Source organism: Chionomys nivalis, chromosome 11, assembly GCF_950005125.1.
Source record: "Chionomys nivalis chromosome 11, mChiNiv1.1, whole genome shotgun sequence".
Taxonomy (NCBI): Eukaryota; Metazoa; Chordata; class Mammalia; order Rodentia; family Cricetidae; genus Chionomys; species Chionomys nivalis.
This window is the reverse complement of record NC_080096.1, coordinates 12063186-12089957: the sequence shown is the minus strand read 5'-3', so window position 1 is coordinate 12089957 and position 26772 is coordinate 12063186. Positions and strand designations below refer to the sequence as shown.

Genomic DNA, 26772 nt, shown 5'->3' with positions numbered 1-26772 from the left:
TAGCAATTTAGAACAGGCTGACCTCAAGCTCACTGAGATCTGCCTGTCTCTGTCTCTAAAGTGCTAGGATCACAGGCACACACCACCACAGCCCAGCAGTTTAAAACTTATGATTTCCCCCTAGCCTCAGTTTCCCAAGTGGGACTACATAGCTATATACCATCATGCCCACACTAATATAATAAAACTGTATGGATCGTTTTGTTTTCAAGTGTAGTGTGAGTTGGGTATGGTGGTACAAGCCCATGATGGAGAGGTGAGGCAACAGGATACTAGTTCAAGGCCAGCATGAGCTACTCGGGTGAAACATTGCTTCAAGAACAAAGGAAAACAAAACAAAAAACCCAAATGAAACAAATCCAGTGTTTATGCTGTAGGATATTTGCATCATGGACCTCCCCTATTCAATTTGCATCATGGACCTTCCCTATTCAAGGGTTCAGTAGTTTCTCTCCTTCCTTGTTCAACAGCACAGGCAGATTGGATATCATCCTATTGTGGTCCAATTGCACATACCCAGACCATCAGAATTCACTTCCATCTGGAGCTGGGGGCATGGATTGGTAGAGTGTTTGCATAGCATGTATGAAGCCGATTCAATTCCCAGCATCATATAGATGGACTATGGTGGTCCATGCCTGTAATCTCAACACTCGAGAAATGAGGCGTGTGAATCAAAAGTTGAAGGTCATTCTTGCTACATTTTTAGCTCAAGGCCAGCCTGGAGTACAGGAGACCTGGTCTAAAAACAAAACCATCTCCACCAGCAGTAGCTGGCTTCATTTTTATATAAATGGGACCAGAGACTCTTTGGACTAAGAGGAGATTCCTGCGGTCCAGCTGGGTGGAATCGCCCCTCTGGGAAGGACTCTGGCTGTCGCTGAGTCCAACCTCTATTAAGGAGTAGCAGAAAAGGCTAACAGCAAGATCACCCATATTTGCATGTAAAAACGGAGACCAGTCACCTGTGCCCAGAGAGAAGGGCCCAGAAGTCTCCTCTCCCTTCTCATCTTTACCCCTTTCTTCTGTCCCTGAGCAGTTGCTCAACTAAAATGAAGTAAAATTCCCAAGCTTAAGTGGGAGTTGGAAGGAGCACTCCCAGCTTGCCCTGTTGGTGCACCTCACTCTGTCACACTGGTTACATAAGCTGAGCTGCCGACGTGCCTCGCTGATGAGCGTATGCGCCTGCACCCCATCTCAGCCAGGAGTCACTCGGGCTTTCCCTGGGTCTGAAATAGTAGAGAACTGAGGCATGTAGCGGCAGAAAACACTTTTATCACTCCCCGAGGTGGGCCAGTTTGTGGGTGTTATCCCCCAACCGCGCAGCTTTTCCAGCGCGGCCTCAGGAAAAACCAGTTTTGGAAGCACCACACCTTGGGTCAGATGATGCAACGTGATATTAGCGTCGGGTTGCATCAGCGGTTCTGACGCATGTGCCTTTTACGCCGACAGAAAGCAGTATAATGGGGCCGGAGAAAGAGAGATATTCGCTGCCTGAAAGCCTTTTAAAGGCGCCCTCAGCGTTTCTAATTGGCCACACAGGGTGTTGTCGGGAAGATAAACGCCCAACCAGCCACCTCCCCCCTGACAAGCTCCAGCATGCCGTTTCCTGAAACCGGGATCTGACTGCACACTAAAGGCAGAATTTTTTTCTGGTTGGTTCTAATGTTTTATATCAAAGCCTCAAGGTTTAATCTCTTCAATCTTTTCGAATGCCTGGCCTATTAAGAGGCTTTCAAACGGTGCTCCTATGTGGTATTGACCTGAATATCTCCAAAATGTACCAGTTGATGCTCATCTTCGGAGCTGTTTTACATAAGTGCTTCCGGCTCTCGGGGCACACAGACTTGTGACTTTATCCAACAACTTAGATTTGGTTCTCTTGGAGTCTCTGTCTGCTTTCAGAGTGAACCCCCACCCCACCCCCCCGCTTCTCGATATAATAAAGAATGAACCGCAAAGACCCTAGAACTCTCTAGTCAACCAAGAAAGTTGCCAAAAAAAAAAAAAAGAAAAGAAAAAAAAAGAAACTTTCACAGTAGTCAACTCGGGCACTTGAGAGAGGGAGGAGAGAGGATCAAGTTCAATGCCGGCTTGGGCTACACGGTGGGTTCAGCCATCCTGGGCTGCCTGAGACAAAACAAAACCCTAAAGAAAACGGAAGAAACCTTTGGTGGGAGAGAAAGTGACACTGAGATGCAAGCTCCCCCTGGCACCAGCCGAGTCGATCTTTGTCCAATCGACAATCCTGTACGTTGCTTGCCCGGTTCTACGAGGTGGCGCCTGTCGACTTCTCAGCCTTGCCACTTTAATCTCACCCCAGCACCTCTGGCCACTTCCCTTCCGGGGAACCCTGCACTATTCTATGGGGCTGGGAAAATGCTTTTCCTGGCAGGTCGGATTCTTTAAATTGCTCAACCCAGTTTACCCAGGAAACGCCTTCCTTAATCCTGGAATGGGGTAAGTACCACGCTTTAAATTATTTCTCCTTACTCCGCCTTCCAATAGGGCAGAGATCTTGTTCTCTACGTCTGTATTTTCAGCATCTAGCTCCCTTGCATCTTGTCTTGCTTGTCCTGGGGGCGCAGTAAATATGGTAACAGAAAAAGAAAAACTTTTCACCAGAAGTTTCAAGCCCACCTATGCCTTCCCCCCAGCCCCCGCTAATGACTACTTTCTTAGTATATCAAACCTTTATGTAACTTGACCATGTTACAGCACCCGGCTGCATCCTGGGGACACGTCCACGGCAAATAAAATCTAGCCTGCACAGGAGAAAGTTATTCAAATTGTTTTCATCTTTCATTCCAATCACTCAATTAGGGCACGTCCCTCGTTGGCTGCTGCGTGAGCAAAGCAACTATTTTCCAGCGAGTGTCCTCAGGTGACCTGTCTAGACGCTCAGAGGAAAAAACAAGAGAATCTGACACTCTCTGGAGCCCCATAGACGCCTGTGACGCGCAGGCCGCGCTGCGTGGAAGGGCGTGCGGAGCGCACAGCGGCAGGCCCAACGGGGCTGGCGGCGTGGCGCCGGGTGCCCGGGACGCAGGCTCCGGTGGGTGGCCCAGCCGTCGGGGTCCTCCGGCCGGTAGGGGGCGCGCGCGCCCGGGGCCCCTCGCCGCCCGCCGCGCGCGCGCTCGCTTGCCGCTCGGCCGCACATGTGTTTCTGTTTTGTGTTGTAGCATTTGTTCTGGAAGCTCGTATTTACATTTTAAGTGTATCTGGTGAGTGGGCTGGAGCCCTCGTCCCGGCCGGGGAGAGAAGAAGCCGTCGACCCGTCTTTTCAGTCGCTTCCCCTCCCTTTTCTCATCACTCCAACCAGGTAGGGGCTGGAAACCGTCAGGGACCAGTTTGCAGGGTCTGGGAAAGTTTTTTTTTTTTCCTTTTTTTCCCTCCTCCCCCCCACCCAACGAGAAAGGTTTTAAAAAAAAACAACGCTAGGGAAAGGGGGGGTTGGGGAACGGAATGAATAAGAAGGGGAAGGAAGGCGGATCCACGTGGTTTAATCGGAGACAGACAGAGATCCCATTGTTCAAAATCAATAAAAAAAAAAAAAGCAGACGGGGCGAGTGCGGGGCAGCGGGGGCCGGGCAGGGGGCCCACGAAAGTTCCTCTTTCCGCGCGTGCTTGCAGGTGCTTGGGGCCGGGCTGGGGCGACGGGGGTCCCCGCGTGGCGCGCGGCGTGGGGAGGGGCGAGGGAGCAGCAGGTGGGGCGGCCCACGCCGCGCCGCGCTCCCCTCCCCCGCCGCCAGCCCGTGTGCATTGTGCTCCCGTGTCTCCGCAGCCCGCGACCATGCCCAGGAAGAAGGGGGCGGCCTGGGAGGAGCCGAGTTCGGGCAACGGCACGGCGCGCGCGGGGCCTCGGAGGCGCGGCGGCCCCGCGGGCAGGAAGCGCGAGCGGCCCGAGCGCTGCAGCAGTAGCAGCGGCGGCGGCAGCAGCGGCGACGAGGACGGCCCGGAGCTGGACGGGGCCCCCGGCGGCGGCAAGCGCGCGGCCAGGCCGGCGGCGGCGGGCAAAGCGGGCGGCGCGGCCGCGGTTATCACCGAGCCTGAGCACACGAAGGAGCGCGTCGTGAGTGGGGCGGGGGCGCGGGCGGTTGGCGGTTTGGGGGGAGGGGCGCCGCGGGGTCACGCCCCGCCCCTCCCCCCACGCCGCGCGGGGAACTTGAGGGAGCTGGTCCCGGGCCGAGGGAGCGGGGCGTGCGTGGCCACGCGGGGGCTGTCGCTCTGCCGCGGGTGCGTCCTCCCCCCTCGCTCTACTCCCCCCCTCTCCGCGTCTTTTCCTCCGAGGGCGGGGGGAGGGCAACCCGCCGGGAGCTGCCGGCTCGCGCCGGGGCTTTGAGGTTCCCGCCGCTGCGGCTCGGGCGCCCCGGGGGGGCGGGGCCTGGCGCGCGGCGCGCATGCTCCCTGGGTACTCGGCGCGGTCGGCCGGCCGGTGCGCGCGGGGCATGGTGGGGGCCCGCGCGGGTGTGAGCGCGCATGCTCCTCGGAGGCCCTCCCCGCCCGGGGGCTCGCCTCCTCCCACCCGCGACCCCCCGCAGAGCGGCGCTGGGCTTTGTTTGCCTCGGGTGGCCGCGGCGTGGGGCCGGTGGGGTCGGCAAGCCTGGGCGCTCTGGTCTCGGCCATCTAACTTGCTGCTTGCGGGAAAAGCCCCGCCAGGACCGGTACGAGCCGGGCCCAGGGTCCGCAGCGTCCGTCCTAGAACTTTGTGTGCTAGTTTTCTTTGGTACACTTCTGCTCTCCATCCCGGCAAGAAACCACATTCTTATGTTAACCCTAAGAAAGAGATGGGGCTTGAGCCTCGGAGAGAGTCACCCTTGTTTCAGAGGGTGCTCTGGAGAGGTGACAAGGGTTAAAGGGACCTGGACGCCTCACAGCCATCCAGGCACACTAGACGGGATCGTAGAGAGCCCTTAACCATCGCAGATCGCGCCCGTGAACGTACTTCACAAATATCCCTGAAGTGGAAGGAAGGGCCTGGCTAGGCATGCAGGGGAACCCTGCGTGAAGCAACCAGATAGCGCGATGGTCTCAGCCCGCCTATTAAAAGAGGAACTCACCAATTGGTCTCCTACTCCCCCGCTCAGAGAGTTTGGACAGGATTAAGAAGTTAGGCCTATCTCGAAAAACCAGGGGGCAAAAAGGCATGATGGGGTCCTGCCTCTGTTGTGTGGGGTTTTTCGCGAGCTTGGGAAAGTCACGTAGAATTGGATTATCTGTCTGAGCTAGCAGCTGGACTGCTCTAGTCCACTGCAAGAGCAGCGAGTTTATAGTCTGGAAAGATATCTTAACCCACGGCGTAGGAGTGGATTGCATGAGGAGTGGAAGAACGGCGTGTAGCAGGGACTCGGAGACCTGTCTCTGCCTCCTCCAACCCCGGATTGCAGTTGGCACTTTGTGTCCTTCTGGGACATGCCATCTCTGAGGGAAGCAGCCCCCTGCAGTTTGTGCTTGTTTTATGTGTACAGCTAACTTCCCGTATATGTATAGAAACAGGAACTTAAAAGCTGTCTGCCACCTTAAAGCAGGGCCTCTTGAGGATCCTCACACTGGTGAGTGAGTACAGGGCCATAGAGGATGGGTGAAGGCAGGGGCCTGTGGGGATTCAGAAGAGATACACTGTTGCATCTGGCAAGTTTCTTGGGTTTCTCGGTCAAGAGAACAGCCTTGCGTTCTTTCCCACAGGCCTAGGCCATCAGACTGCCCAGTGTCTCTGGCCCAAGGGCCATCATGGTCTTTCTCTGCTAGGCAGATCAGGGACTGTTCGCTGTGGTAGGCTAAAGTTTCTTGATCTTTTAGAAGTTACTTCACTGAACAGACACCAGCCTCTCCCCTGTGGGTTGCTGGAAGGAGGCTCCTCTGCCAGCGTCTGAGCCTCTGGCCTTCGCCTTCCCTTATCCTGAGCTTGCGGGTGTGTTGGGCTTGGGAAGATGAGCCACATGCTTGCATTGTTGAGGGGAGTGTGCTAGGAAAGACAGAGGACTTGTCAGTTTGTAGAAAACTTCAGTCTTGTCCTAAGTTAGCGACTTGGTCTTGTCCCATGTTAGTCACGGATTGGAGGCGCACAGGTACCTGTGTAGGATGTGTATTTTGTCTTTCAAGGAAGAGGCTGATTCATCGTTCCCGGTAGTCTTGCTTGAATCCTCAGAAACTGGTGAGTGGCACAGGTGGTCCTGCTCTGAGTGGTTGTTTGGTTGTTTTGCTGTTTTGTTTTTTGAGGCAGGGTTTCTCTATATAGTAGCCCTGACTGTCCTGGAACTCTATCTGTAGACCAGGCTAGCTTTAAGCCTGGAGATCCACCTGCCTCTGCCTCCCAAGCGGTGGCATTAAAGGCGTGTCACTCCCGCCTGGTCTGTGGACCCCTGAGACACATCTTCCATTCATGGTGGACATAGTGAACCAAGCCTGAAGTGGGAGGGTCGGAAGCCCTCAGGGACTGTTGGTACCAGCTCTGTGATCCTCGTCGCAGGACATCAGTCTCCTGAATGGCCATGTGAAGAGGTTGACTCTCAGCCTTGCGAAGTGTACTTGGGCGACAATTCAGAAACTGCTGTGGCCAATTACTCCCAGTTTGTTGATTAAAGATACTCAGTGCATTTTCTGTCTTAGCCACTCATCTGGGCCCAGGTCAGTCTTGTGACCAGTCATGGGGAGGTAGGTAGCTAGGTGAGAGGGAGTTTCCCCCATTCTGAACTCTTGGCCTTTGTTTGCCTGCATGCTTTCAGGTACAGTGTAGGCTGGGCTAGCCTTTGCAGAGCAGGGAAACCATGGGCTTGTTCTTTCTTCCTGTCTTTCCCTCCCTGCCTCCTTCCCTTCAATGCTTGGGACTGAATCCAGGGCTAAGCACATGCTCTTCACTGAGCCCCCAAACCCTCCCAAATCCATTTGCTCACCCCAGTCCCCTGGATAGGGCCAACAGGTTTATGGGATAGGTTGTTGCAGTTCTGTGGGATTTTTTTTGTTGTTGTTTGTTTGTTTGTTTTGTTTGTTTTTTGCTGGGGGCTTTGCTTGAAAGGGCATTATAATAGCACTAATTAAAGTTCTTATTCCCAAAGAAGGAGGGAAGACATAGGCTGTAGAGATGAACTGTTGGGTTACTAGTAAAGAGTTGTGTAGGTCTTGGCAGTGAATGCAATCACTCATCTTCTGTGAGAACACGGGCCATGATGTGAAACTGGAGCCAGTGTAACAGGTCGTGTTTTTAATGGGCATCCAGGCAAGGTTGCCCACAAACAGGGCTTTCCTGTACATACTAGCTGGCATGAAAGCTTCAGGAACCCCAGGGGTAGCAGTAGGCAGTAGACACTGGCCGCCAGCCCTTGGACTGGTGGAGCTCAGCTCGGGGTGGCTGCAGCACTCATGGAGCTTTGCTGTGTGATTATCTCTCCAAGTGCTGAGCTGCTAGTGCGGTGCTGTCTGGCCTGGAGTCCTGCTGGGTTTGAGACCTTGCCCCTCTATTGCTGGGTCCCTTCAAAGTCCTGATCTGAAGAGTGGTCGAGCGTACACAGTAAGTGATGGCCTTACAGAGGGCCCGGTGCTATGGGCTGAGGCTCCTAGACTTCCAGCCACACCTGCCGTTCAACAAAGGAGAGAGGAAGGGAAAGTAGGCTCCCATCGGTAACTTGAGTCTGCTGCTGCAAGGCTGGCCTGCACTCCACACTCCTGAATAATTGAACAGGGAGGCCACTCCAGTCCTGTGAGGCCTGGGCCTGCAGCGGAGTCAGTCTTTTGGTCCCTGCCATCTGCCTCCTGGACCATAATACTGGGAATGCCTGGGACATCAGATTCCCCCCCCCCCCAATAATAAAATGGAGACTGTGGAGGGTGTTGTCCAGGACAGCTGATCTGGGGCCAGTGTGGGCTTGGAGGTTTGGGGGCTGCAGCTGCTGCTCAGTTCTGGTTTGCTCCAGGCCTCCACAAGGGTCTCTTTCTTAAGGATGGAGGAGTATAGGGGTAGGTACATAGATTGAGCCTAACAACCGATTTTATTTAATTGCTTTTATTTATTTTATTTATTTAATTGCTTTTATGTATTTTGTATTTGCTTATTGTAATGGGGATGGAATCCAAGTATTTGCCCAGGCTAGACATTTTCCACTGAGCTTACAATATACTTTACAAAGAATTCTTTTTCTCTTTTTCTTTCTGTACTAATTTTTATTTCTGTTTGTGTGTGTGTGCCTGTTTTACACCATGTGTGCACAGATGCCCTCAGGTCCCCTGGAACTGGAATTACAGAGTTCTGAGCCACTCTCTACCTGATCTGGGTACTAGGAACACAAAACTGTGTTTGTGGGCAAGTCCGAGTCCTCTATAAGAGCAGTAAATGCTCTTAATTATTGAGCCATTTCTCTGCCCCTGCAAAGTGTGTTTGGAAACTGGGTATAATCCCAGCATTTGGAAGGCTGATGCAGGAGGATTATATAAATGAAGGCCAGCCTGGGCTACATAATGAGCCTTTGTCTCAAGCAAAGCAAAAGTGCATTTTCCTCAAAGACATCCATTTTATTTATTGTTTGTGTGTGTGAGTATGAACACACAGAGGCCATGGCTCCTGAGGATTTGAACTCAGTTCATCAGGCTTGCACGATGAGTTCTTTTATCTCACGGAGCCAGCTCAGCAGCCTACAAGTAATTTCGAAAGGAAAGAATAATGTATTCGACCTGAAGGCAAAGAGAGAGTACTGGTGATTTTATGGGCACAGCCCATAATTGTGTAGTGGCCTTAAAGTGTGAACTCTGTATGGGCGGTGGGGCTCAGTAGCCCAGCTGTGGGTTTCTGTGTTTAAGATGGCTGGACAGGTGCAGTGCCGCGTACCTGTACTCTGGTGCAGGGAGGCTGAGGCAGGAGGACCACTGAGATTGAGAGGCAATCCGAACTGCAGAGCAAAATCCCATCTCTACATGTGGAGGGGGTGAGGAGTCATGCTCTTGTCTGGACGTCCCAGTGACAAAGTCCCCACTGTGGACAGCGTTGAATGACCCATGAAAGGCCCCTCTGCATCAGACCCTGCGGCCCCACCAAAGCTGAGCCTTGTCTTTACCCTTTCCATCGCCCAGATGAAGATAGGTACCCAGCTGTCATTCCTCCTTCTTTCCTGTTAAAAACATGGGGCTGATGTCGTGGTGATCATGCGGAAGACATGCGGGGCTTGAAGTGTGAAGGCTGTCAGACACCATGATGCTTAGAGTGTGGGATATGTAACTGGCCTCGGGCTGTGGCTCCTGAAGGGGAGAGCAGAGCTCTCCTTTGGTTCAGCATTAGTGTTGAGCTCAATCTCAAGACTTCTGGGGATGGGCTTGGGGTTGCCCACCTTGGAGCACATAGATGAGGGGCTTATTGGATGGATCTGTGCCAGTATGAAAGCGTCAGCCAAGAATTTTTTCAAGCCAGGTGCAATGCTGCGTGCACATTTGCAACCCACACGGCTGAGGCTGTAGAGAGAGACCTTGTGTCTTCTATTTCCTAGGACAGCTGTGAGTGCCAGCCACAAGTAGTCTTAACAAGCTAATTCTTGGCCTTTCTCTCTCTAGAAACTCGAAGGGTCTAAATGCAAAGGGCAGCTTTTGATTTTTGGGGCAACAAACTGGGACTTGATTGGACGGAAGGAAGTGCCGAAGCAGCAAGGTATGCGAAAGTGTCTGAAAGATGACTGTTCTTGTCCCCAGGGGCCAGAGGAATGCTAGTACCTGCCCACCAGGTAGGTACTCTCTGTATGTGTGGGCTTGTTCAGAGAAGCCAAGCAAATGGCTTGAGGCCACAAAGCCACTCTGCTGAGGTGAGGGGGCTGCGTTTGAACTGACCCTGGTCTTAGTCATGTCCCTTCACGGTCCTGTGTTTAAAACACTCAGATCACTCGGGAATGGAGTCCTCAAATAGGCATGGCCCCTTGAGTCCTTGAGATTGCCTTTCATTACAAGGAAGAGGCTGGCCCTGTTCGGGGAGCCATGAGGCCCCAGACAGATGTCCAGGCTTCTCACTGGCTTGTTAGAACACCTCAGTGGAACTAGTAAGCTGTGGAGAGAGAATGGGTGCAGTCCTGCCGTCTTCCTGTGTCCTGCTGCCTGTAGATGGGTCCCTTCCTGAAGGGCCTCTCAGAAGAGGGCTGACTGGCACAGCGCCACATTTGATGGCTCTTGATTTCATTTGGAAACATGCCCAAAGTGCTTCCCAGCATTGCTTTGTCCGTGAACAAATATTTGAACACCGGCACACCCTAGCGCCCAAACCTAGAGCCTTTGCCATCATCCTGCCTCAGGAAGATGATAGGGTGTCCTGCATGGTGTGGATAGAGCTGACCTGCTGCCGCTCCTTCTTGTGGAAGATCCATCCTGCAGCACAGCCTTGGGCACCTACCAGTCCTCATGAGTGAACAGAGTGGCCATTGCAGCTAGGGCACACAGGGTTCCTGCTTGCCGGTGTGTCTATTGCCCTGTAGATATGGTAGGGGTACCTTTATCTGACTCTCCCTCCCATGCCCTCTGTGTGCCACAAGTCCAGAGCACCCCGGGCTAGTCTTGGGAGTCTTGCCAACCTACCCATCCCAGGGAGCCTCCTGCCCCCATCTTCACTTGCTCTTCCTGGCTTTGCTGTCTCTGAAGTCATTTAAGTATGTCTGGGCTGTTAGGCAAGGTTTGCTTCTCACCAGCCTGTTGGTAGAGGAGGAACACATGCCTACCTACCCTGTCTCTTGGATCTGTGCAACTCCCTACCTTTAATGTGGCCTGGTTTGTGTGGCAGCATTGTGGTCTTTGCTATAGCCTGTGGTAAGGACCAGGTCCTGGGGGTCTGGAAACCGAGGGATAAATGTCTACCAGCCTGGCTCTGAAGCTGAGACCACTGCCGGCTGACTTTGACTTGGGCTTCTCTCGACTAAAATGGGGGGTGGGAGTCCCTGGAACGGGGAGATGACCTGATGTTCTTGTGGTGGCTGATAGCACCCTCTTCAGGGAAAGAGGCATTGGCGGGATGCTGGGGAGCCAGCTAGTGAAGAGCCTGGCCATTCTCTGCTGCACTCTGACCCCTCTAGAGCCTGGTACTGTTGCAGTTCATGGTGGCCAGTGGAAGGCCTTTCCTTTATTGCTAGCCAGTCCACGTCTGAGTCACCTGAACCGTGGCTAGTTTCTCAAGATAGCCACCACTGTCCTGGCGGTAAAAGACAGTCACACCCCTGCCTTGAGAAGTAGGAGTGGCAAGGGCAGGTCTATGGCCTGGTCCCTGCTTCCTGTCACAGAAGCAGTTATAGGTGGGATGCTTGGAGTGGGGTACAGGTTAAATAAGGGGTACAGTGCAAAGTCAGATGTGGGTTTTCTAGAAAGTCTGAAGGGCTAGTAGGGGCTATGGGAGGATGTGTAGAGGAAATGACTTGGTGGGCAAGTCAGGTGACAAGCTGAGGTAGGTTCCTGGGTGTGGGTAAGCTGAGTGGATGGCGATAGGCCCTCCATTCAAGGAAGCAAGTAGGTCTGAGGGTGATGGGGACACCAAACCCTGCTAAGAAAGACCTGCCTTTTGGCTGTGGGAAGGCTGAGGTGCAGGTGGGAGGGTAGATGGGAGGACCCAGTGATGAGCTTGTGTCACTCCAGGTAGGGTGCAAGAAGGCCTCCCTGCCCTGTAGTAGGCTGGGACCCAGCAGCTGTGGGTCAGAGGAGAGGTGTTGGTGCCATCACTGTAGAGGTGACCGGCCAGTGACCCCAGGCAGGCTTGGTTTTTCCGACCCCTGGTGATAATGTTGGGGTGTCCTCACCTGTCCAGTTGTGCTCTGCAGGGGTTTAATTTGTGTTCTTCCCTTTGCAGCTGCTTACCGCAACCTTGGTCAGAATTTGTGGGGGCCCCATAGGTATGGGTGCCTGTCGGGAGTCCGGGTGCGGACCGTGGTTTCGGGTTCATGTGCTGCCCATAGCCTCCTCATCACCACAGAAGGGAAACTGTGGAGCTGGGGTAAGTATTGGGTGTGGGCTACACACACACTCTCAAGTGTGACTTAGAGTCACCTGGAAGAGGTTCTGTCCTCATCTGGATCCATGGCTGCTTGCCCCCCTTTCTGTGTGTGTGTGTGTGTGTGTGTCTGTCTGTCTGTCTGTCTGTCTGTCTGCATCTGCATGTTTGCACATGTGGAGAGCCAAGAACAACTTGGGAGTCAGTTCTTGTCTTCCACATTTCTGTGAGTTCTGGGAATTGAACCCAAGTCTCCAGGCTTGTGCAGCCAGTTCCTCTTATTTGCTGAGCCATCTCATTACTTCCTGTTCTTTGAATCCTTCTTGAAGAATGTTTTTCTGAACTTGAGACAAGTGTGATCTCTCTGACCAGCCTCTGTTCTGGCCTGTTGTCCCTGCACTCGGCCCTTGTCCTGCTTGTCGCATCATGTGACACGAGGCCCGTGTCCCCGCAGTCTAAATGCCGCCCCTGGCTTTTGTAGCTGTCACGTCTTGTTACAAGGCCCCTGTGGCTGAGCCCTTGGGGCTCCTGGCCTCAGGTCTGATTTAGGGCCTTTGCCCACATTTCCCTTGCCTCCCTCCTGCCAGGCTGTGTTGTGGCTCCCAGCTATCATTTTTTCCAGGTGGGCCAGAAGGAGGTATTGCACAAGGCTCGCGTCATCCAAGCCACAGGGCTCGTGCAGCTGGGGGAGTTGGCTTCTCTCATTTGTTTCTAGCCTTTGGCTGGCTTCTAGTCCATATGACGTTTTTATTTTGGTCTGTTTGAGCCATTTTTTGGTGATTTCATGAGCTGCTGTACCAGAGTCCAAATGTATTAACATCTGCCGTCTTCTCTGCACTTTGCTAATTTTATAATTCTGTTGAAAAAAAAAATCTAACAAGTGTGTGTGGCCCAAATTTATCCTCCCAGGCTCTGGGTGGCACACCAGCATCTGCCCCAATTTTTGTTTTCTCTGGGTTGGTCTAGGGCCCCTCCCGCATCCCCTGCTGCTGCATCCTCAGTACCCGCCAAGGCCTTTTGGGTCAGCTCCCTGGCTTCAGCACTACTCTTTGATCTCCATGCCGGTCTCACCACTACTCAGGTTCTCGATTGCACCTCAGGGCAGACCCTGTGCCAGGAGTGCTTCCTCCAAAGCAAGAGTGGGGGGAGCTCCCTAGAACAGCAGCAGGGTTGTAGAGATCTGCAGGACGTCATGAGACCACTGTGAGACACTTGGGAGGGGAGGGGCGCCAGAGGCATCCTGAGCAGGAAGGAGAGGCTGCTGCTCTGTGCCAGGCCTCTGAGCGACATCCGGCTTGCCTGCCAGTGGACTTAGGTGTGGCAGGCTCTTCTTGAAGTTAGCGCTTGTCCAGTGCGGGACCCTAACACTAGCCCTTTAATTGATGTCCATCTGCTGGGAGGGGTCCCCCTATGAGGGAAGAAGCTGGTCCCCTGTCTGCCTGCCTCCTGCAGTCTGCTGTGGCTCCCTCAGTTCACTCACCTGTCTCGTCACTGAACTAACCAGAAGGGGACGCTCACCACTGGGGAAGATTAGTGGGAACCCCATCCTGCCCGTGGCCTTCTGCCGAGTGCATCTCTGAGAGAGATGGTCCTGGGGTTACTCGGTTTTGTTTTGGATCTGTGTTAGAACCTGGGTGGGATTTCAGGGCTCCCTGAGGAGCTGTGCATTGCTAAAGCTTCCACAGGAATTGGTCCCCTGCTTGCCTTCACACGCCATGGATACAGCACAGCCGTCCTGATGAAGGTGACCCTTGTCATGAGGGTACTCAGGGCTCGGGCTTTTTTGTTGTTAAAGATTTATTTAGTGTACATTGGGACTTTGCCTTCATGCATGTCTGTATGACATGAGGGTGTCAGATCCCTTGGAGCTGGAGTTGCAGATAGTTGGATGCTGCCCTGTGGGTGCTGGGAATTGAACTCCTTCCTGTCCTTTGGAAGAGCAGCCAGTGTTCTTAACCACTGTACCATCTCTCCAGCCTCAGGGCTTGGATCTTATAACAGGGTGGGGATGACATAAGAAATGAAGATCAACAGTAGGAATCAGACCCTCTATGAGGAGGAGGGGACAGGATTCCCGGCTGCCGTGGCAAGGCAAGTGGGAACGGGGTTCCTAAAGCTTGATGCCTGTGGAGCATCCAGGCCACACCAAGCATTTCCTGGGGTAACAAGGACTGGGGGCCATTGGGATTGTGTTCTGTGATGTTTTTCTCTTTTGGCTTTTTGAGGGGGTCTGCCACCCAGCTCCTAAAATAAATCACACACACAGAGGCTTATTACTTATGAATGCCCGGCTTTAGCTTGGCTTGTTTCTTGCTAGCTTTTCTTACATTATCTTAATTGCCTTTTGCCTCTGGGCTTTTTTCTTCCTCTGTGGCTTGCTGGGTGGCTGGCCCCTGATGTCCTCTCTTTGTTCTCTTTTCAGTTATACTTTCTGCCTGCCGGCCCCACCTCCTGCCTCGCTATTGGCCGGCCGTTCATCTCTATTAGACCCATCAGGTGTTTTAGACAGGCACAGTAACAGCGTCACAGAGTTAACAAATTCAGCATAAACAAAAGTCACACATCTGAAAATAATATTCCCCAAGAGGAATGGTCCCATAGCTGTCTACTTCCTGTTGGGATATTTTCAGGGGGGCTCTTTTCATTGGGGAGAGTAGCCAGGCTCTTCCTGCTCTCGGGGATTTGCTGAAGGTTTATTTTGGGGCATGGAGTGGGTGCTGCCTTAGCTTGTCCTTGCATTGCTGACCTAGCCAGCCATGATTTCCTCACAGGTCGGAATGAAAAGGGGCAGCTGGGCCATGGTGATACCAAGAGGGTTGAAGCCCCTAGACTCATTGAGGCACTCAGTCATGAGGCAATCGTGCTGGCAGCATGTGGGCGCAACCACACCTTGGCGCTGACAGGTAAGAAGGTGACTCTCTTTGCTCAAGCTGAGGCAAAGGCTACAAAGATGTTTTCTCTGGAGTAGGTGAAGTTGTTGAATGAGTCTGGGCCAGTGTCAAAAGGGTGGTGATGCCCCAGTTTGGTGGGTCTCTTCCTGAAGGCTGTGAGCCCCTGTGGTGGTCCCTGGCTGCCCAGACCAGGTCCTGTTTGTGGCAGGACTCAGTTCTGTTTTGTACCTTTGCCATCCTTGGGACAGATGGCCACATACACAACTCTCTCTTAGTGGATGATGTAGCATGAATACTGGTTATTCTTAATAAAACTGAGTCAGCTATGAGGGCTAATACTGAAGATCAGAGAAGCAGAGCAGCCAGCCATTAGAGAGCCGTTAGTCTACCTGTGCTCAGACCGAAGGGGCGATCCTGTCTCTACAAATCCTCAGACTGCATCTGAGCTCATGTCTCCTCCTGCCAGTCTCTACTTCCCTAGTGCTGGGATTAAAGGTGTGTGACTCCCAAGTACTGAGACTAAAGATGTGAGCCACCACTTCTGGCTCTTAGATCACTCTTTTGTGGCCTTGAACTCCATCTGCCTCTTTCTCCTAAGTGTTGGTATTAAAGGTGTGTGCCACCACAATCTGGCCTCTATGGCTAACTAGTGGCGTAGCTCTGCACTCTGATCGGGTACGCTTTATTTGTTAGATCACAAACAAAATATCACTACAGGGTGAGCTGTTTTCTTAACACTGATCCAAATCCATTTGAAAGTGTTGACCCCTTACATCCTGTTCTGTCATGGTTTTCTCTCCTTCCAGACACTGGCTCCGTGTTTGCCTTTGGAGAGAATAAGATGGGACAACTGGGCCTTGGGAACCAGACAGATGCTGTCCCGAGCCCTGCTCAGGTACCAGCAAGGTTGTGGACTTGGGACAGCTTAGGTTTGCAGACATGTGATGGAGAAGAGCGATGTTAGGTCAGCCCTGCCGTGGGATGCAAGGGTTTCCTTGCCTACAGATACTCTGGTTTTGTTGTTTGTGACCCTTGCCCCATACCCCCAAGGTTTCTCTGTGTAAGTCCAGCTGTCCTGGAACCCACTCTGTAGAACAGACTAACCTCAAACCCATACGACCTTCCTCTGCCTCTTAAGTGCTGCCATTAAAGGTACGCACTACCATCCGGCAGATAGCGAGTTTTGACCTCAGAATGGAGTGAGGGGTTCTGCAGGGGGCTTCCACTATGGAAAACGGTGCCGACTGCCAATGACTTAGGGATGCATGTGGGGGGAACCTCATGGCTATGCCTGTAGGGTTTGAGGGATAATGAAGGACTCCTGTTTTGTTAGCTATGAGTTATGGAGTGCAATTGGATAGCTAGAATGGGTAAGGATGGGATGAGCCTGGGCGCCATGTTCGCCCACACCATCAAGGGTTAAATGCTTGTTCCTTCTGTCAGGGCCTTTGCCAGGTTTCTGTCCCTGTGCGGTGGGACCAGCCTGTCACTTACTTATGGAAGCCCTGCTTGTCACTTCCCTGTTTGAGGCTTATAGCAGTATTAGCACCAGAAGTCAGCTTTTGGGGTCACAGCAGGACTTTGCTGCCTCCAGCCCTAGTCCCTGTGCTTGTGCCAGATGATTTGGGGTGGGCAGGGGGGGTGTTGCTGCTAGGAGACTCCAGAGTATGAAGCCATGTTTTCAGCCTCTGCTGTCCTGGGAAGGTGAGGGTGGTCAGCTTTGTGCTAACAGGTGTTCAAGTGGCGGCCATGGAGCCATAGAATCCACCCCTGTGGTAAGCCCTCTGCTTCGCACCAGGGTGGAATAAGGAAGAGATAACAAGGAGCTGAAAGTTGGCTTTTTCTTTTCAGATCATGTACAATGGGCAGCCAATTACCAAGATGGCCTGCGGGGCTGAATTCAGCATGCTGATGGACTGTAAAGGCAACCTCTATTCCTTTGGGTGCCCTGAATATGGCCAGCTGGGTATGGAAGTCTATTTCTTAAAAGCTCTGTAATCTAACTAAGCATAGAGCCAGAAGGCAGTGTGGGGCTGCGCACACGTGTTACAAGTGTGGGTAATTGATCCAGACAGTAGCTGCTTTTGCTAAGTGCATCTCATGCTCTGCGGGCCAGCTTGCTGTTAACTCACAGGTTACAGGGGTCAAGATGCTCTACCTCAGTGAAAACATCAGGACTGAGTCTGGCAAAACTTTTGTTTTGGTTTGGAATCCATCTCAGACAGAAAGAAGGACAAAAGCCGAGCCAGCCTTTTATTAGTGAGAGAATTACATAAGGGTGAGAGGTTCTGAGAATCTTGACTGAATAAGCAGCTGACATGTCTGCAGCTCATCCTTCACCGCAGTGGACGTTATACAGGCACAGAGCAGACGAGAGGAGGTCAGCAAACTGTCCTCAGAGCCGGCAAAGCTTGCCACCCGAATTTTGCAAGGTCTCCATTTTCCTTTCTCTGACTCCCCAGGCAGCTCTTGGTGCCTTCTCCAGTCCTGAGCAGGAGACGAGGTGTGGGCGCCCCCTGCTGGTGTCTGAACAGCCTGCAGCAGCCCCAGATCTGGGTTGCTGGGTCCCAGCGTCATTAGAAGTACGCAGATGGGAAAATATAAATAGCAGCAGAGCATTGCACTGGCCGTAGACTACAGGGAACAGTGACTCTGGGAAACTAAATATACCTCGAGTCAGAAGTGAATAAGAAGTTCGACCAGCCCCTTACGCACATCCATGCTGGTTGCCAGGGAGTTCTCAGGGCTTGTTGGATAAACGGTTTCCATAGTCACAGGCGGGCATCCTGCCATCCCCAGGCCCAACACAGGAAGTGTGTTTCTGTGCTTCCTGCTACGTGTGTAGCTTACCTGCCACCTTTAGACAAGCATCTTGATGAAACCAGCCTGTTTGCCTTCAGCAGCTTGGTCTTTGCAATAAGGGTGGTGTTCATGGAATGGTTCTGGAAGGGACAGTTAGGCACTGTGTGCAGCTAGGAACCTCTCTTCGACTGGTGTGCAGAGCCTCTCATTCTGAACTCAGCAGTTCTATGAAGCGTGTTCCTGCTCAGAGCCAGCTGTGCCGGCACACCTGTGATCCTAGCAGCTGAGCGCAGCGCGGAAGGGTTGCAACAGCTTTGAGGGTAGCGTGGTTTACCTGCGTTCCAGGCCAGCCAGGGCTGCGTAGTGAAAGCTGTCTCAAAGCTAAACGCAGCCCAGTCTCCCAGCTCTGCTCTTGTCTCGGGGTAGACATTGCCTTTAGAATCCAAATGTGATTTCAGAAGGGGTTCTGTTGCAATGACTGGGTGACCAGGGATGGCTGACCGGGGAAGGACATTGAATTCCTCCCAGGGGAGAAGGTAGCTGCCCCCACCCCACCTTCCTGGAGGAAGTGTTGCCTCCTGCACTGTGACAGCAGCCAGCTGCTGATTGCAATATCTTTAAGGAGGTGGAAGGAAAACAGTGGCAGGGTCTGCCTGCTGCTCTCTGGGACAGTCTGGGTGTAGTTAACACTTGGGCAGACACTGCTTGGAGCCCTGGTCAGTAGTAGAGAGCTTGTTGGGAAGATGGCGAGGTTCCTGGTAGTTTTAGTTAGGCTTTTCAGTGCCTGGGTCCTCGCAGTGGTGTCTGAACTGCACACAGAAGGCAGGCCTCGACAATACCCAAGCCAAGCCCAGCACCCTGATGTGGTCCACGGCTGTTTTCGTAGTGCAGCACCCACACATCCCCGCCTGTAAAGGTCTGATGAGCAGAACCACAGCCTACTGGGGACAGCCAGTGTCCTGCCATGATAGCACTTCACCCGTGGGTCAGTCCTTGTCAGGTGGATGCAGCACACATTGTCACAGCACTTCTGGGAGGTGGGGCAGGAACCAAGAACATTCTGGACTATAAGCAACCAGGGTCTTCGCTAGTGGGCCCAGATTGGCCCCTTGTGACTTGGTGACTTGTTCTGTTTATTTGGTGGTTTTATTTATTTACTTTTTTGTTGTTGTTGGTTTTTTGTTTTGTTTTGTTTTTTGAGATCGGTTCTCACTGTTTCTTTGGCTAGCCTAGAATTTGCTGTGTAGACTAGACAGACTTCAAACTCAGATCAGTTTGCTTCTGAGTGCTGGGATTAAAGGTGTGGGCCACGATGCCTTATCTGTTCATTTTTGAAATAGACTCAATGTAGTCCAGGCTGGCTTGAAATTCCCTGTGTAGCTAAGGATGGCTTTTACCTCCTGATCTTCCTGCCTCTATCTCTTAAGTGCTGGGATATATCATCAATGCACGAAGCCAGAAAATGTTGGGTCCTAGGGCCACAGACATGGGAATTCAGTGCTGGGCTGGAGCAGGCCCTTCACCAATGAAGCTAATGCCGACCCAATCCCTCATGACTTCTTGCAGGTGGTTTGTGAATTTCAGGTTTATATGTCCTTTGCAGTATGTTTAAATTACTCATTTGTAGACAGAAATGGAGAATTTTGTGAGCAATTGTGTTCACCCTTTCCCTTCTGGATGTCCTCAGAACTACCAACTCTAGGTGCTTGGTAGATTGATTGGCTTTACGATGAGAGCTGCCTACTGTTGTGACCTCAGCTACAGAAGGAAACACATTTTCCTTTTCCTCCTAGAGTGTATGTAGGGTTTGTCCCAAATTATGGTCCTATTACATAGGGTATCCTTGTTGTTTTATATGCATTTTAAGTTACCACAAGTTCATGACCAAGTGGCTGGGCTGTGGGCAGGGTGGTCCCCGGCCTGTCACAGTACAAATATAGTAGTGTACCTCCATGCCCATGCATTCTGCTGTTGCTGATGGCTGACTCTGCTTACCACAGGACACAACTCAGATGGGAAATTCATCGCCCGGGCACAGCGGATAGAGTATGACTGTGAGCTGGTACCCCGGCGGGTGGCCATCTTCATTGAGAAGACCAAGGACGGGCAGATCTTGCCTGTCCCAAATGTGGTAGTTCGAGATGTAGCCTGTGGTGCTAACCACACAGTAAGCTTTCTTTTTTTCTCACTGTCCAAAACCATCCGTGCTCGTATAGACCGGTCCTGGGTGTCTGCCTTACTCGGCTTAATGTCATTAGGCTGGGTGTTTCCCATCATGAGCTGATTGCCAAAGACACATCTGAACATGAACATCCAGGTGTGTCGTGTGTGTGCACACTGTGTCACTACGAATATGACTTCATACTAGGGTGTGAATGGTTAACTATTGAGGGTGTGTCCACTAAAGGTCCTCTGAGCAGAATAACCCTGGGAGGATAGCCTGTGTGCATTTGCTGCCTTGAGCCCTTCGTCTTTGTGAGGACATAGGCGCTGAAGGAGTATGTGGAAGTTAGGACACTGAGTGACTCCAGTCAGCAGCCCTGCATGGCGAGTGCTTTCACCTGCTCAGCCATCTTACCAATCCTCTTTTTAAGATAGTCTCCCTCTGTGGCCCTGACTGGCCTGGAACTCGCTCTGTAGACCAGGCTGGCCTCAAACTCCCAGAAGGGTGAGCAGTGTGCACCTGTCGTTGGCCCTTCTCGATCTCTTCGCTGAGAGCGGGTGTGTCTGGTTTGGGTGTTCTGCTCTGGCAGCAGAAAGGAATCCCGGAGTTGAGTCCCAGGGCCACTCTCTGTCGACTTGGTGATGCTCAGTGAATAAACTCAGGTGTCTCGAGCCTGCAAGTCCTTCAACCAGGAAGCCAATTTCAACCTTTGGCAACCCATGTTATATGTTTTGCAGTGCTTGGTATGAAGCCTAGGGCTTTGCACATGCTGGGCAAGTGCTCTGGCCCTGAACTTCCACATCCTCTGTCCATGCTGAGTTTGCACATTCATGGGGTTTAGATGTGAAACCCCAAAGACAGAGAAAAGGCAAATGGTAAACAGCTGGCACATCTGTGCACCTGTGTCCGGCAAGCGCAGAGCAGATAGGTAGCAGCCTTTCCCTCCTGTGCCTGTAGTTTAGACAGTATTGGAATAGGAGCTCAAGTGTTGCTTCAGGGAGGAAAAAAGAAAATCATACCTCTATAAAGGAAGTGTGTGCTGGCCCCTGCTGGCTGGCTGTGTGGCCAGCTAACTTCTTGCCTTATAGGCTGTGAAGTTTCTGGGCTGCTCCTTTGCTATCTGCTGCTATCCCAGGTCCTCTGGGCAGAAGCCATGACCTGCGAGTCACAGTCTGTGTCTCCTCTCCCTGCAGCTGGTCCTGGACTCACAGAAGCGAGTCTTCTCCTGGGGTTTTGGTGGCTACGGCCGACTGGGCCATGCAGAGCAGAAGGATGAGATGGTGCCTCGCCTGGTGAAGCTGTTTGACTTTCCAGGGCGTGGTGCGACCCAGATCTACGCAGGCTATACCTGCTCCTTTGCCGTCAGTGAAGTGGGTCGGTGTCTGTTTGCCCCCACCCGTCTTCCCAGGTCCCATGTGCAAGGTTTTCCCTCTTGGGATAGCTGTTTCCCCCATAGGGCCCATAGCCATTCTGTCCCTGACTCTATCTCTGCAATGTCCATTTAAGCAGGTTCATCACCTTGGTGTCCTGAGATGCTTCCTTGTGACACTAATGTGCTTTGCTCCTTCTAGGTGGCCTGTTTTTCTGGGGGGCCACCAATACATCCCGTGAGTCTACTATGTACCCGAAAGCAGTGCAGGACCTCTGTGGCTGGCGGATCCGGAGTCTCGCGTGTGGGTAAGTGACTGTGCCAAGGGTGCGTGGTATCTGTTTCTTCCTGTGACTGTTAGGTGCCCTGCGTGCCTGTGTCCTTGGGAAGGCTTCTGTGAGTGCTGACTTGGGGTCTTCTTGGCTGGCAATAGGAAATACCAAATCCCCAAAATTTGGGAGAGGGGATAGTGAGGGCCTGGTGGCTAGGATAGTTGGCTCCTTCCTTCATGGAAAGTAATTCTGAAAGTTTTATAAGGCAGTTTTTCCTGAATTTGGAAACTATAGGGTTTTACTTTCTTAACACAGCAAGTGGGTAGGGAAGTGACTTTTAATTTGATGTTCGCATTGAAGGTACCTGCTGAATTACCCAGTGCTTATAGGTGATAAATCTGAGTGTATGTGGGTTAGCTTGGCTCTGAGCAGTTGCTCCCTGGTCCCTGTGTCTTGTCTGTCCTCCACCCCTGCCCTCTTGTTAACTTTTTTTTTTTTTTTTTTTTTTCGAGACAGGGTTTCTCTGTGGCTTTGGAGCCTGTCCTGGAACTAGCTCTTGTAGACCAGGCTGGTCTCGAACTCACAGAGATCCGCCTACCTCTGCCTCCCAAGTGCTGGGATTAAAGGCGTGCGCCACCACCGCCCGGCTCCCTCTTGTTAACTTTATCTTGAGTTTGGACTGTCACTTTGTCTTTATGTGGCCTCCTCCCCACCTTAGTGTTTCTCCCAAAGGACTCTCCCTCTGAAAGGCCCAGGACAGATGGGCAATGAGGCCCTGGCTCTGGTATTGATCCGCTAATGAATGCGGACCATCCCTGGCCAGGAGGAACCTCTCGCTCCTTACTGAATTTGCGGTATGGAGGTGGTGGGTGTGTTAAGAGGTGTCTTTGACACAAGTCAGTGGGACAGGTGGCCCTGCAAGATGTCCTCGCCTCGGGTGGGTAGTAACAGCTTCTGCCTGTTTGCAGGAAGAGCAGCATCATTGTGGCGGCCGATGAGAGCACCATCAGTTGGGGTCCATCGCCAACCTTCGGGGAACTGGTGAGCCCTCCCTGGGGTCTGGGAAGAGCTGGACTAGCCAAGAGAGACCTGGAAATAGGCATGAGGAGAGTTTCATTTGGTTTTTAAGTTCTAAAGCTGTCCTGGCTGCTGGTGAGGCTGCTTGTCATCCATGCAGTAGAACAGGACAGTGGGAGGTGTCAGACCTGTGGGGCTACAGTGACGTTGTCCTACTGTTGGGACCCGTCATCCACGCTCACAGAAAGCAGTGTATGAGCTGCATGTACCATCCCGACTCCTGTGGCTTCCAGACATTTCTCATTGGTAGAATCAGAGAGGCAGGGCTGTCCTTGTCCCTCAAGCAATCACTGGTCTCCGAGGGCCACTAGCCACTCCTCAGGGTTCCCAGACCCAAGGGATCCCTCCTGAGACTGAGGACCTTCCTTCAGTTTTTGGGTTTTCAGAGAAGGGTGGACGGTGTGTTTTTGTTTGTTTTCAAAAGTTTCTCTGTATAGCCCTGGCTGTCTTATTCACTCTGTAGGCCAAGCTAGCCTGAAACTCTCAGGGATCTGCCTGCCTCTGTCTTGTGAGTGTTGGGATTAATGGTGTGTGCCTTCAATGTCCAGCTTCTGTTTGGAGTTTTTTTTTTTTTTTTTTTAATATTTATTATGTATACAATAATCTGTCTACGTGCATGTCTGCAGGCCAGAAGAGGGCACCAGACCTCATTACAGATGGTTGTGAGCCACCATGTGATTGCCAGAAATTGAACTCAGGACCTTTGGAAGGGCAGGCAATGCTCTTTCTTAACCACTGAGCCAGCCCCTGTTTGGAGTTTTTTAAGACAGAAACTCACCATGTAGCTCTGGCTGTCTTGGAATTCGCTATGTAGACCAGGCTGGCCTCAACTCGGAGACGTGCCTGCCTCTTCCTCCCAAGTGCTGGGATTGAAGGTTTTTGCCACTATACGTGGCTGTTACAGCTTTTGGGGCCCATCAGAAATGGTCTTTGACAGCCTGGACTGCATGGTGGAGTAGTGTCGGTGGTCTAGTGACTTACTGGATAGTCTAAGCTGCAGATTAAGACCCTCTGTCAAAAAACATTTGATCTTCTGGGGCTAGAGAGATGGCTCATGGGATAAGTACTGCCTTCTCTTGCAGAGGATGAGGGTTCGATTCCCAGCACACACACACACACACGGTGGCTCACCATTGTCTATAACTAGTTTTAGGGGATCTGATGCCCTCTTCTGGCCTCTGCAGTTACCTGGCACACAGCTGGAACATACATGTTTTAAATTTCTTCTAAACACAACTTTGTGTCTTAGTAACAGCGGGCTTAGTAACAGCCTGAGGGGCAGGGAGGTGATGCTGCTTCAGGGGCCATTCCTCAGATTTGGGAAGATAAGACTAGGGCTCAGGCCGAACCGCCCTTGGTCCAGTGCGCTCCAACAGCCCTTGGCCACTTTCTTTTAACCTCTGGTGTCTGATGTTGCCACTCGGTGCTCTGCACATTTTGTCCCATAATCACAGTGTCTTCATCTCCTACCTCCGTGAGTGATGCCTGGAGACACACATTTTCCTTTGGTTAGATCTTCCCACGGTCTGTGTTTTTGTCTTTGCAGGGATATGGGGACCACAAGCCCAAATCTTCCACTGCAGCTCAGGAGGTGAAGACCCTGGATGGCATCTTCTCAGAACAGGTGAGTGGGGCTTGCGGTGTCACAGCTGTTCGCAGCCTGCTGACTGTGTAACACCACTTGACTGGCTTTCTTGTCCTGTGGCTGTGTGTTGAAGGGTACAGCTTGCAGCAAGAGAGGGACAGAGGGGTGCTGATCTAGGTCCCTGGCAAGTTTCTGGTTCAATGGTCATCACTCCCCAACGCCCCCCAAACTGGGATCCTTGCCGCTAAGCCAGGGTCGGGAAAACTAGTCCTCAGCAAATACATTTTGACCTGTGATCCGGAAAGCAAGTGCAGTGTGGAGCTGCCCCTAGTCCCTGCCCACGGGGCTTCAAGGCCTTCCATCTGGGCCTGTGACACTGGACATTTAGCAAGGAGAGAAGGGTTTAATTTGCTTTCCAAGGGCCCGACCCAGTTTCTGACCCCCACACTGAGCCAGTGAATCCAGCGCATGACCATTCGACACCTGGGCTGTGTGGGGTGCTTGTGTTGCTGACATTGACTTGTTCTTGCAGGTGGCCATGGGCTATTCACACTCCTTGGTGATAGCGCGAGATGAGAGCGAGGCTGAGAAAGAGAAGCTCAAGCGGCTGCCCGAGTACACCCCACGTACCCTCTGAGGCAGGGTGGCACTCCCCTCGTGGCAGCTGTCATTTACACGTGCACTGGGACCAGAAGTCAGACAAGGAATTTAGGAAGCAAAAGTTGACCGACGATGCATTGGGTCAGCCTCTCTGCAGTTCCGTTTCCAAGCAGTTCAACGTTAACTACCTTTTTCTGTATGCTTTCCAAAGTGTTTTCCCTCAATGTTTGATTAAAACATCTGCTCATAGCCAGCTTGCCATTCTACGAGACAGGCAGGAACTCAGAGCAATTTAGGCTTTTTTAAATATATATAAGTTGTATTTCTTTTCTCCCCTCCTGAATATCCTTGTCCAGCCCTGCCATTCCAGCCATAATTAGCATTGTGATCCGAGTGGGTGCCGCGTGGGAGAGGAATTGCCACTTTCCCAGATGGAAACGGCCCTTCCAGGAACCAGCAGCCTCTAGGCCAAGAAATCCCCAGTGCTCGGTCTCCACCCAGCTCCCGCCTGCTCGCTTTGGGAGACCTGGTCACTTGCTTGTGGGCCCTCCTGCCCCTCACCTCCACCCAATAGCTGTTTGCTGGCTTACTGTCTGCATAGGCCCACTGCCTTTTGGCTGAAGCAGTTGTAGAACCAGCCATTTCCCCCCTGGTGGGGGAACTGGGGTCTCTGTGTTTAGCCATTTATATCTACTTTAGCTCTCGAGTCCAAATGCGAATTGGGGACCATGGGATATGGGGGTGGGCAAGGTGGGGACCCTTTGTGTTCTTGAAGGGCCTGACTTATGGCTCCCTATGGAGCCCAGACTATGCTTCCCAGTTAAGAGATCAGCCAGCAGTCAAGTGTGTGTTCAGTCCTCTGTGACCTGTCGGCTCCTGCTGTCCCCTCTGCCTGGGATGGCACCTTGTTCTGAGACTTAGCCATTCTTCTGCTAGCCCCAGTGCTCTTTGGCGCTTGCATTTGCTTGGCTCTGGTACCAAATAGTTGGGATTTCTGATGAAATCCCCTGCCCCGCGTGTCAGCGCAGATGCTGTGACTGCCACCCACATCCCCACAAGTGCCCTCTTCCCGAGCCTGTCCTGGTATTGACTTTGCGGCTGAGTTCCAAGGTGCCTTTCCTGGATCCCGAGTGTGGTGGCAGCTCGGGCTGGGGCCCCTGGTTCCCAGAGGGTCTGGGTTGTGTCGGCTGCTTTAACTAGGTTTAGTTCCGTGGTGCTCTGGGGGAGTCGGGGAGAACTGAAGTGTGAGGCTGGGTGGATGAGAAAGTTAATTCTGGTCTTCAAATTTATGGTTTCGCTTCTGGTGTTGTGACGCTTGTTACTGTCTCTATGTTAAAATGCCAAAAATGATCTAGTCGCTGCTTCCTTCCCGCCCCAGTGCTCTACAGCAGCTTCTGGCTTTGCAAGGTGTGTTTGTCTCAGCCAGCGCCATGGCCTGGCGGGAACGGATCCGAGTTCCCACTGTCTCCCACCGCGTGTCCAGCTATAGTCAGTCCAGGGACAAGCTTCTTCAGTGGCTGTGCTCCCGCAAAACCTGCTTTGTCCTGGTCACCCCAGACACCACCCCTCGCCTCCACGTGCCGCCTGAGCCTTCCCTGCTCTATGGCTAGTGCTGCTCAGTGTCTGCTCCTCTGTCCTGGAGTTGTGTGGTCACCAAGAGGGCTGCGGATGCAATAGCCCTGAGCTGAGCTGGGCTCATCTTCCAGGGAGCAAACCATAGCCAGCAGTCAACTCCCGGGTAGTGCGGGGGTGGGAGCTGAGCAGAAAGTACCTTCTGGGGAGAGTTCCTTGAGTCCAGCCACAACCCCTTCCTTTAGGCTAAAGTGTCCACCTGAGCTTTTCCACTGGGAAACACCTTTAGAACAGGGACAGTGGGAAGTCCTGGGCGGGAGCCACTCTGGCCGCCCATGGACTCCTGAAGTCTTCCAGTCACCGATGAGAGGGTAGCAGGAAGGGAACAAGCGAGGATGGTGTGATTTGGTTGAAGGTGCCTGGTTTAGTGCTGTTAATTGTCTTATTTTTTTTTATATATATATTTCTTGGAGTAAACATTTTAAATAAACGGCATCATTGTTTA

General features: G+C 52.4%; 1 protein-coding gene across 3 annotated transcripts; it reads left to right on the top strand.

The window, feature by feature from the left end:
- The first annotated feature begins 2090 nt into the window (after positions 1 to 2090).
- Rcc2 (regulator of chromosome condensation 2) lies at positions 2091 to 26772 on the top strand. 3 transcript variants are annotated; one of them, XM_057784129.1, is made up of 15 exons: positions 2091 to 2460; positions 2824 to 3055; positions 3183 to 3322; positions 3785 to 4072; positions 9535 to 9628; positions 11795 to 11938; positions 14707 to 14838; positions 15633 to 15721; positions 16678 to 16792; positions 19629 to 19795; positions 20986 to 21166; positions 21364 to 21469; positions 22402 to 22474; positions 24057 to 24134; positions 24628 to 26772. In XM_057784129.1, exons 4-15 carry the CDS (start codon positions 3794 to 3796, stop codon positions 24730 to 24732), a joined length of 1563 nt encoding a protein of 520 aa, XP_057640112.1. In that variant the 5' UTR covers positions 2091 to 2460; positions 2824 to 3055; positions 3183 to 3322; positions 3785 to 3793; the 3' UTR covers positions 24733 to 26772. The 3 variants fall into 3 exon arrangements, with proteins under 3 accessions (XP_057640112.1, XP_057640113.1, XP_057640114.1); XM_057784130.1 differs by having other exon boundaries at positions 2824 to 3088; XM_057784131.1 differs by lacking the exon at positions 2824 to 3055 and having other exon boundaries at positions 2360 to 2460.